The sequence below is a fragment of the Mercenaria mercenaria genome, chromosome 11 (genome assembly GCF_021730395.1).
Source record: "Mercenaria mercenaria strain notata chromosome 11, MADL_Memer_1, whole genome shotgun sequence".
NCBI lineage: Eukaryota > Metazoa > Mollusca > Bivalvia > Venerida > Veneridae > Mercenaria > Mercenaria mercenaria.
The window spans coordinates 7,972,369-7,984,532 of NC_069371.1; the positions used below are offsets into that span (position 1 = coordinate 7,972,369).

The following is a 12,164-nucleotide window of genomic DNA, read 5'->3' on the forward strand; positions in this document are numbered from 1 at the left end:
TCACATATGCCTACACCTAAATCTATTTTTGTGAAAATTGCCAAGTACCAGTTAAGACAGTCTAAATAAAATTAACAGCATGTTTGCATCAGTCAGACTTTAACATTGAAAATCGGTGCGCCTTTATTTGTCAGGATCATTTGCATTTCAAGAAAAAGTACTCAACATTAGAGCGAAAATTATATAATTTGTGATACTTACAGATCGGTACCCATAGCAAGTGTAATTAGTATAGCAAATAATGTTACCCCTATACAAATACCAAACAAAATAATATGGATGATGTGTGGCGTTTGGTCAATTCTTTGATATTTTCCTTGTTATTGAAGGACAAATTCCTGGACTCTAACAAAAATAGATGATGATAATAGGTGAAGTTTCCTAAACAAGATTAATGTTCATCACTAACAAATACAGAATTTCATAGATTAAAACAAAATCTAAAACATGCAAGAATGAACGAATTAATGACCATCCATCTTGTTCACTATACACTGTTCAAAGCCTTCATTATTTTCAATCGTCCTTCCGCTGTCAACAGAACTTGTTACTTTCGGACCCTTCTCAAGAAAAAAGCTTAGTTTTGCCGCCAGAGCATGTCATATCTCATTGACTTAATTGGATGATGTCTTTAGTACATACAAAAGGCAGTTAGGGCCTAATACTTACCCCGTACTTGGATTCAGTGTTGTTATATTTTCCGGCCCTTTTGGATCATGGAGTCTATTCAATGTACATAGGTAATAGAGTTCCGCTCAAAAAAAACAAAGAAAAATATCAAACAGGGAGTGCCACGCACCAAAAGCGCAGCCTCCTCAAAACGAACCCCCCAGCACGCAAGCCGGTACTAGGGGGCGTGAGGGGTGTTGCACTTTCCACTACATCTCATGAACAGACTCAAACCGAGTCTGCTATTATTTTGCTTTGTTGCATTTTATGCTTCCAAAGGATCTTCTTACATATGTTTTTACTAATGTACCTCAATATTTTTTATTTCGCATATTTTGATATATATACATTATATATTTTTCTTTCAATAGGAGCTTCAGTTTTAAAGAAAAAAGACAGTTGACAACTGTTTTAAGTCTTTTATTGCAACAGTATTACACTTACGAGAAAATGAGAGTGAAATGCACTTGTTTTAGATTTATAGTCCGAATTACTCTCTATATGTTTAAACCCACAGCAAAAGCTATAATGCATGTTCCATTTCAAAAATATACAGTGGATATTTGTTTGTTTTTCCGAAAGATACAATTTTATTTCATCGAGTGAGCTTCGAGCAGTATTCTAACGATAAGCTCACGAGATGAAATAAAACTCACCTGCAAAAAGCAAACAAACAAATTTTATTTTATTTGTATGCATTTCCGTGACTAGAAGATATATTTATTGGTACTTTTCATTTTGTCCGATTCAAAGTGCCCAACTGATAGTCCCAAATATACAGACCAAAGCATAATTAAATTAAGTGATGAAATACCAATGCGCAAAGAAAATGTGCCAACAATGTATCAGCAACAAATATTTGCCATCAATATTTTCTACTAAAACTCACGATCTAATCGTCTTCTTGTTTTACCTCACACTTATTACTACACAAACGGATAAATATCCACATGTAAATTAAGTATTAATACTTTTGGCAGAATATCCGAATCGAGGAAAGGGTTTTCGTATGAAAGGAAACTCTTCATTGTTTCTGTTGACTATGGCATAATGTCAGTCACGTTTGTAATATGATTTATTTAAGACAAAAGTTCAGATATGTGCAATACACATTCCTACGTATACTTGTTTTGGAAACAATAATACTCAAACTGCTGACATGTAAGATTTTACTTTATTAAAAACTAAAACAGAACACAACTGTTTGTTGAACATTTCAGAGTTGGAGAGATAGAATAAGACCCTTAAAAAATTTGATATTAATTCAGATACTGCCATCCGAATCTTTATCCACTTCGTTTATTTCTTATTCCGAGAACTTTCAATAACCTGTTAGTCATTGTCACTTTCCATAAGTGTGTTATATTACTTCTTTAAATGCAGTTTCTTTTTATTGCGAGGTATTCAATCTTTATTTTCTTGAATATGATATAAAGTACACAACTCTGAATTACTCGAAAATATACACAATTAAGCTTTTATACACCTGTCCTATACATGGTTTTAAATTTTCTATTATGTTTATTTCGTATTCGTAATATGTTGTCATTCAGAAGGTGTAAGATAATATTATTTGGTTTAGGCCAGAAAGTGTATTTACATGGATATGTTGTCACTCTGACTATCCACACACTCAAACAGTTTTGAATTACACTTCATTGTGCAGAACAAATATTTTACACACAAAATCATCAAACTGAGTTCAATTGATTCCTTCACTTATTTGATAAATGACCTCACCGTCTGTCGTATGGGATTTTCCTCTGGATTCCGCATTTTTAGACATGAATAATTTTACTTAACCTTTCCGAGTCAGAACGTTTCAACGTGTATCGAAATCGTTAGTTCTCTGAATATTGTTTTTTTTTTATTATAGAAAATAATTATATCAATGATGTCATTGCCCAAGCACACAAAGTAGCATCACACAAAGTTGCCGATCACATCTATTTACAGATATCTAACCATCTACACTTTTTTTCTGTACAGAAGATCATATACAAGGTAACAGCATATCATACAGAAACATATTTTACAATATTTATGATTTTTTTTGAAGACAGACTTCTAGTGACAGCAGTGTGATATTTTTAAATAAACGGCTTCTAGTCTTACGTCAAATTTCAAATTTCTGTTTCTTTCGTACAATCTGGCAAATGTTGGCTGACTGTCTACTGAGAGAACCAAAGTTTATATTGTTTGAAACGTTGTAGCTTTGCTGGATGACCTTTAATGAAATTATTATGAACAATTGTTACTTTGCTTCGTTGTTCGTCTTTGAAATTTTCAAAGTACAATTTTCCTGAAGGGAAAAGATTCGTGTCTAGAATTTTTAAGCGAACCTGTGAATATTTTACCACCTCATTGAATGCGGTTTGGTCAATCTGAAGGTGTTTATTCAATGAAGCTTGCCAATTCTGCATAAGTCTTATAGTTTCATTGTTGCTTTTAATAGCCATCAGTCCTGTACATAAATTCTTAGGTCCGTCAGACTGCATCCACATGTCAAAGCTTCCGTTGAAATAAGGAAAGGGATTCCGTAACCAAACAGCATCTAAATCTGCGTACACAATATTTACTCCATTCTGAAGGTATTTAAGAATATAGGTTGGGCGTCCAGATGCCAGCTCGCTAAACGCTTTACTTCCATACATTACAGCCTCACTCAAAGAATTCCGCCCGCTTCTTACAAGTGTTAGTAAGTTCCCACCAAGTTGTTGTAGTTTAAAGAGGACAGTATCGTCTTCCGCTATGGCTATCACGCTATAGGTGAGATGCAGCTTTCTGTAGAAATGAAGCCAGTTTTGAAAAAAGTCAAAATATCCATCGTTAACTGTCACCAGAATTGTCCATTTCGTATCCGGTGTTTCGTTGAAAGGAATTTCTTTCGTCCTTTCGTATAATTTGATACTTTTGAAGATTAGTATACAAAAACAACCTGAAAAAAGTATCCAGCGTAATGTTTTCAGTTCGTTAGCCATGCCTATTTAGCTCTGCATTGAGTTTGCAGTTGTAGTTTATTACCGCATTAAAACTTTTTATGACATTCAAACTTGTTATGTTTAGCACAGCTGATACAATAAAGCACGGACGAAAATCGTCATATATCTATTTACTTTTTAGCATTAAGTGCGGTTTTAATAATGTACAATACACTTGAATCTAACTTAATATGCAGAAATAAGAAATATCTTTTAAAAAAAAGGATGATTGGCGCAGTATAGTCGAAAAATAAGTTATGCATAAATTTGTTAAGTGTTTCCCCTTCAAAAATCTTTATTTCGAAGGGCTGATATTATGATGAGGATCTATAAAAATTCAAAAAGTTATGTCTAAAATTGGCAAAGTGTGTGTGTGTGTGTGTGTGTGTGTGTGTGTGAAAAACGTCTATAATTAACACAATCAAAATTGTATGACTACAAAAACGGGTCTGTAGCACTGTTTTTGGTAATGAATTTCAAGGTTTTGATCAAGATTTGAAATTAATGATAATTTAAGATTTGATAATCGTCTTTTCTCCAGAAGGCATGTTTTATGTATAATATGTCGACTGGTTTACATACTTATTATATAAATGAAATATTTCTGCAAAAACACTCATCAAGCGCGTAGCTACCTTTACGCAAATACGCAGCTGCGTAGTGAAATTCTGACAACATACACAATTAATTGGCTGGTGTCATGCAACGGAGATGGCTACATACACTATCATTGCTTACTTCATATTATGTTTGGAGTACAGTAAACTCCGGTTTTAGAGAACTCATCGGGACAAGCAAGTGCGTTTTCGTTATAATCTGAGTTTGTAATAAAAATAAAGCGAACCTGTTTCTTATAGACATTATTTGTATAGCAAACTGATTTATACGATTAGTTGATTTAACGTGCATTGAAATTCACCAAAATTTGTACTTGTAGTTTTATAACAATTTAGGTACAGTTTTGCAATTTATCTCATAATCCTACTATCTGATTGCTTATTTTGTAATAATCCTGACCATGTGAAATATTACAGTCATACGCTGTCTAGGAGGAAATTTCTATAACACCCTTATAACACCCTTAAGACACTGGCTAGGTTAACTGCCCGCCGTTACAGGACTGAAAACTGTTGAAAAACGGCGTTAAACCCAAAACAAACGAACAAACAGAAGAAATGGGAGATGGCACAGTTGGTAGACCTGCCTGCGTTTTTGGTACGTGTCATTCCCTGTTTGATATTTGTCTTTTGTTTTTTCACCATGAGCAGTTACAATTTTTAAAGGGGACGAAAATCCCCGAGACGGTAACGTCCGTATATAGTTATTCGTCTTTGTTGTCTGCATATATCAAGGCAGTTTTTTCGATGACTTCCGGTTTCGTTTTATGTACAGTCCACAGACTGGTTGTCTGCATGACTAACAGAGCACCCCAAATCAGTCACAGAAATTCGTAAAACGTGCCAACATGTTTCTTTTATTTCTATTTTTCGATTTGAAAATGTATATGCAACTGAAATTCTTTTATTTCTATTTTTCGATTTGAAAATGTAGATGCTACTGAAACACATATTTTAAACAGAAAGGAGTTCCGCGTGGAGTGCAAACAAAAGAAAATCCTAAAAGCCTTTACGAGGAATGACGTCACCGTCACACCGGCTTTCCGTAAATTTTGCAAAGTACGATGTTCGCTGTAAAGGACACTAAGGTAGCAGATGCCAGTTTTTAAACTTATCGCAAGCCGGCTGAAGGCCGTCTTCCTTCGATTCAGCAGAAATCAACTAAACAATGAGATTGGAAAGAAATAAAGCATATAGTTATCATGTATTTGTATGCTTTCTTAAAATCCAATAGGAATAATTGCCATTTATAAGACCCTGTAGTCCATACGTAGCTAATAGTGAAACATCGGTTCGCGAAAATATGGACCAATTTTCCAAAATATTACCATATTGGCCTTGTGGAAAAAAGTTTGGGGAAAAGCAGGAGTCCAACAATGCACAGTGCCTTGAACACAAACCTCTCCTGTACCTATTCTGCATAACAAAACTATCTGTCAACCGATTACTTTTTTCAGTACTCCTTATTGAACTAGCCCTCTGTTGTTTTGACATTTGCACATAGAGCCAGCAATCAACATTTGCAGTTTCGCATCTGACCAATTTCAGGACACTAATTCCGTTCAGGTCGGCTGAATGCTTGTCAGAAGTTTTTTAAATGTCCATTACACAGCATCAAAGCACAAAATCCGCATTGAATATTATTTTGAATAAAAACAGGGCCTTCAGTTTTGACACTTACCTTTATTTTAAGATTTTGACCCCGGCAAATACGCATATAAGGGTGGAAACTACCAACTGCTACCTAAATGTAAACTGGCTATTTCAAGTGAATAGTTTCTCGCGAATTTTCACTTTCTTTTGAGTAGTGGATAATTTCTATGTAATATGATATATTAACGATAAATCCCAATTCTAGGCGGTGCCTTAATTCATATTAGAAAAAACTCGTGATTTTTAAATAGTTTAATCACACTTTGATATAAAATTATAACTGTGCAAGTATTATAGAGTACAGATCGTCAACAGAGCATCCAGAGTTTGAGATACGGGTGTGACAAGAAGCAAAACAAAAATTACAAGCTTCCAGTGTATTTCTTGTTTAGCTAACTTATTTGACTTTACCTGTAGCTATTATGTTTAGATCTTTTCAGACCGTTCTGTATGACATTTATGTTGTGTTAGCGATTCAGTGTAGTTTTTGTAGCTTAAACTGTTCGGCTTGGGCCGTTCTAATACTCCCGCTTTTCTAGTTATGCCCCCCTTCCAAGAAGGAGGGGTATATTGTTTTGCAGATGTCGGTCGGTCGGAATGTCGACCAATCCGTTTCCGGATGATAACTCAAGAACGCTTGGGCCTAAGATCATAAAAGTTGATAGGGAGGTTGGTCATCACCAGCAGATGACCTCTATTGATTTTGAGGTCTGTATGACAAAGGTCAAGGTCACAGTGACCCTGAATAGTAAAACGGTTTCCGGATGATAACTCAAGAACACTTGGGCTAAAGATCATGAAAGTTGATAGGGAGGTTGGTCATGACCAGCAGATGACCTCTATTGATTTTGAGGTCAGTATGTTAAAGGTCAAGGTCACTGTGACCCTGAACAGTTTAACGGTTTCCGGATGATAACTCAAGAACGCTTGGGTCTAGTGTCAGGAAAATTGATAGTAAGGTTGGCCATGACCAGCAGATGACTCCTATTGATTTTGAGGTCATTATGTCAAAGGTCAAGGTTACAATGGCCAGGAACAGTTAAACGGTTTCTGATCTTCTTGTCCAAAACCATAGGGCCTAGGGCTCTGATATTTGGTATGTAGCAAAATCTAGTGGTACTCTACCAAAAATGTTCAGATTATTTCCCTGGGGTCAAATATGGCTCCACCCGGGGGGTCACATGGTTTATATAGACTTATATAGGGAAAAACTTTGAAAAACCTCTTGTCCAAAACCACAGGGCCTAGGGCTTTGATATTTTGTATATGACATCATCTAGTGGACCTATACTAAGATGGTTCAAATTATTCCCCTAGGGTCAAATATGGCTCCACCCTGGGGATCACATGGTTTACATAGACTTAGGGAAAAATTTTGAAAATCTTCTTGTCCAAACCACAAAGACTATGGCTTTGATATTTTGTAATGTAGCATCATCTAGTGGTTCTCTACCAAGTTTGTTCAAATTATCCCTCTAGGGTCAAATATGGCCCCGCCCCAGGGGTCACATGGTCATATAGACTTATATAGGGAAAAACTTAGAATCTTCATGTCCATAACTTACATCATTCAAATTTGGACCATATGAATAGTTTTGAGTGGCAAGATGAACCTTGACATGAGTTGACCTTGATCTTGACCTAGTGACCTACTTTCACATTTCTGTAGCTACAGCCTTCAAATTTGGACCACATGCATAGGTTTGTGTACTGAAAAAAACTTTGACCTTGTTATTGACCTAGTGACCTACTTTCACATTTTTGAAGGTACAGGCTTCAAATTTGGACCTCATGCATAGTGTTTTGTTCCGAAATAAAATTTGACTTTGATTTTGACCAAGTGATCTACTTTCACATTTCTCAAGCTACAGCCTTCAGATTTGAACCACATGCATAGTTTTGTGTACCGAAATGAACTTTGATCTTGAGATTGACCTAGTGACCTACTTTCACATTTCTGAAGCTACAGACTTCAAATTTGGACCACATGCATATTTTTGTGTTCTGAATTGAAATTTGACATTCATTTTTACCTATTACCTACTTCCACATTTCTCAAGCTACAGCCTCCAAATTTGAAGCACATGCATAGGTCTGTCTACCGAAATGAATTTTGACCTTGAAATTGATCTAGTGACCTACTTTCACATTTCTCAAGCCAAAGCTTTCAAATTTGGACCACATACACATTGTTTTGTACTGAAATGAAATTTGACCTTGATTTTGACCTTGAGCTAGTCTTGAAATTTGGAACATTCAAATATGGCTCAGTGGATGGCGCCAAGATCACTCTGTAATCTCTTGTTATGTTAATAGGTTAAAGGTCAAGGTCAGAATAACCCAGAATGGTAGAACTTTTGTTTACAGTGAGCATATAATTTCTGTTCCTTGTGCAATTACTGAATGCATCAAGGGGAGCATTTCGTGTTCGACGAGCTCTTGTTTTAGTTATTGTTAATCATCATCTTGTATGGCGTCTGCTTTTCAATTTTGTTTATTGACTGATTCTTTGTCATGCAGGGTCCGTTACCGCAATCCCCTCTCTAATTCTAGTTTGTTTAGTTCGCTCACAGTTTTTTCGTTTATGGTTGCTCCATTATTTTAAATGGGGACCATATGCCGCTTTGTTGGAATTGCACTTTTAAGATTTAAGATTCCATGTTCACCGCCGTATGTTTCTAAATTTTGATTTGGTTCTCGTAACATGTGCTTATTTTGAGTTCTGCATAAGCTAGGTCTAGAGGGCGTGTTCGTTGGTATAAATTTCACATGCATTCCTTGAACAAACTTAATTAAAAAACAAAGACAAATATCAAACAGGGAATGCCACGTACCAAAAACGCAGCCCCCTCAAAACGAAACCCACAGCACGCAGACGCGCACACCACAAACACACACACACATACACGCGCACACACACACAAAGTCACGGAGACGTTTTTTTCACGTCATTTTTTTCTGTTGGAAAATTAAACGTCATTCATTTAAGAGTGACGTCCCTTGTTTCTATTGACGAGTCAAATGACGCCATATTGTGTAACCCTCTTTGAAATCGGTTTTGGAAAAAATCAAATATACAAGTTCAAAAGGATTTGGCTATTACTTTAAAACCCTTTTTAATATATATACATAAACTGTAAATTGATCCTTTGGAAGCAAAGAATGCAACCAAGCAGAATAATAGCAGACTCGGTTTGATCGAGTCTGGTATGAGAAGTAATGAAATATGCAACACCTCTCACGCCCCGTAGTACCAGCCGTAAGCGGAACTCTTATTACACATCAGTTGAATGGACTCCATGATCACAAAGGACCAGTAAATATAAAAACACTAAATCTAAGTACGGGGAGACTATTTACAGCGCCACAGTTATGATAGTTAATAAAATCTTTAAAAAAAACATATTTGTCAAAAAAGCTAACACGAGTTTTGTTTAATTCTTTTCACGTTGTATGTGTAACCGTTGGAACAAATTTATTGTGTTCTATGTAAAAGTTTCGTTTAATTTTTAGTCAGTAGTCATATGAAACAAACAAGAAACTGCATTCAAAATAAATTCTTTAGCGCTTGCAGGGACGAGTATGTGGTTGATGTGGAAAGAATACTATTTATAAGAAACTGAGATCAAAGGGGTCAATGTGATCATGCAGTGTATTTCACTGACCTTAAAATCAAAAGGAATTTTTTTTTTCGTTGTGTGAAACCTGAAACCAGTATTTAAGTTTATAGTCCTGACATAAAAAAGCAATGTTCTTTCAGGTCACTGTTACATTGACATTTAAGCCACGGTACTGAAAAGTTAATGGGTCTTCTTTTAATAGTACTTGCCCATTGTGTTAAGTTGTTTAAAAGCAATATCATATATACGCAAACCATTTTAATGTCTCTGTGACTTTGACATTTGACACAAAAACAATAGAAATTCTCGTCAAATAGTGTTTATTTGTAATTACTCAAAATAAAAGACATAACACGTGCAGTTTTCACTATATTTATTAAGCGCCCGAACGGTGATATGAGCCAGCTCGATATCCAAACAATTGAATCAGCCATTACTCAATCATTTAGTTAAGTTTGCATTTAAATGAAGCTGTCAAATGAATTAGGATAGGTTTGGCTAAAATGGCCGCTCCAAGTTAGTTAGGTTAGGCGTTAAGGCTCGCTACCAACCTATTGGAAAATAATATACAAACACAATAAGGGAGTTAGCCAGAAGTAGACCGGGTGTGTCGTATAAAAGGCAAACAATTTCAGCTGAGAAGAAAATGCATTTGAATAGATACATTCAGGTCATTAAAATATAAACTGTATCCAGACACAAAACATTTAGCCATAAGAGTCATACCGAGTGCATAACCGCAGACCCCAAGCCCCCACCAGCAGATACAAACGTCGGAAACCAAAAGTGTACGACTACACATTCGTGTTTGATTTGGTATGCCATTGACTTAAACACATCTAAAATAGCACCTGGCAAACAGTAATCACGTTAACTAGGTCTTTACCAGTACATAAAAGAAAAGGCCAGACCTATAGACCCAAAGCGGCATTCGAGTCGGCAGCAAAGTAACGTCTGCAGTTAGCTAGCATAAGGACCCGAAGCGACATTCGAGTCGGCAACAAAATAATCAAGTGACCCAAAACGACATTTGCGTCTGCAGTAAGCTAACATAAGGACACGAAGCGTCATTCGAGTCAACACTGTACAATGACCCGAAGCACCATCGAGTCAGTCACACGATTAATGCAATAACTCGGAACAACATCCGGGTTACTAAACCAATTATTTTACCTGGTGGCCTAGTGCCACGTAACTAAGTAATTAGACTGTCTACGGACCCGAAACTGCCAAACCAATTAAATCACAGACAAACAAGTCTCATCAGAAGCGCAAATAATGCCATCGACGAGTGTTGATATACCCGTAACAGGAAGTTAAGAAGGTAAGATTAAGTAGTCTATGGTAAAATTGCGTCCGGCAACTTCCGGTCAATAACCATTTTTTTCGTCACAATAGATTTTAATTTATCCCCCCAAAATTATTATTGAGCGGAATTTTCGAGTGTTGCGGTCTTGCCCCCTTCGCCCCACTCCAGACCCTCCCAGGCAAAATATCGATCCGTATCAAAACGATGTCGGGAAAAGCCTCACGGAGATATTTACATTCCCTTTCTACTTTTCACTTAATCTTTATTAATGACAAAATGAGGTTAGGTCTTACCACCTATATACAGGATGATTATCATGGGTGGCGGCTAGAGAAGCACCTGACTCTCTGTAAACTGCGAAACGAGGTCAAGTTGAGTCCCCTCACTCCCCATCTGGCAATGTTAGACCAGGCAAGCGAATGTTGGCTTTTCCTGTGTCCATCGCTCGTTTGCCGGCCCGGTAAGAGATTGAATTCCCCAAAACCCATCTATCTTTGTCTTCCTGTAGGAGCTAATTGTTCCCTTCCTCTAACGCGTTGCTGGTTGAGGCCTGTGCCGCCAGACCACGGAGCGGGATCCTGTCCTCCAGACCAAGGTCGTCGGTCCTCCATTTTTGTCATCACATGTTCGGGCGGTTCTCTGGCTGATCTGTCGCTGGTTGTGGGTTGGCGACGTCGTCTTAGGGTCTCAGCATACTCCTGCCTGGCGCCCTGCCTCCTCGTTGCCGGATTCTTCCACCCGGTATTTTACAAGTTCAAATGTGATGTAGAATTTATTGATGTGATGTGTTGAGAAGAAAAAGCGTAAATGAGAAAGACTGCACGTTATTTCCGGTTTTATACCGTTTTTTAACGACTTATTGAAATCTATATAGATAAAAAATTAATAAGGCATGCTCAAGATTGCAATGTTGTAAATAAACTTATACCATGTCAAAAGTTGCTCTTTAACAGAGAATGTTGTACTTTTTGACCGAAGAAATGAAGATGTTATATTATGATGCATATACTATGTCAACCATGGACTATTGCAGTACTGTATAGATCAGATACTGATGAATTTTATTTAATATCCAAAAGCGGACAATTCGTGTAATAACGAAAAACTATTGCAAAATAGCGTGAAGATCTAAATCTTCTACATTTTGAAACCAGATGCAATTATCACATGGCTGTACTGTTGTTTTTTTTTTTTAATGTGACCATAACCTTGTGTCAAAATGTATATCTTAGTTGTTACTTTGCTCACAACGGAAAACATAATCTTCGTTCTTCGGAACGTAAAGATCTTTTACTGTTAAAGCCCCGAACAAACT

At 36.6% G+C, this 12,164-nt stretch overlaps 1 protein-coding gene across 1 annotated transcript; it reads right to left on the bottom strand.

Moving 5' to 3' along the window:
- Positions 1–2,840: 2,840 nt before the first annotated feature.
- LOC128546954 (uncharacterized) lies at positions 2,841–3,650 on the bottom strand. The gene has a single exon (XM_053518383.1). The coding sequence runs from the start codon at positions 3,648–3,650 to the stop codon at positions 2,841–2,843; it is 810 nt and encodes a 269-aa protein (XP_053374358.1).
- Between the last annotated feature and the right edge of the window lie 8,514 nt (positions 3,651–12,164).

Bases quoted from the DNA above. Each gene is read 5' to 3' on its own strand.
- LOC128546954 (XM_053518383.1), bottom strand. From the start codon at position 3,650: ATGGCTAACGAACTGAAAACATTACGCTGGATACTTTTTTCAGGTTGT.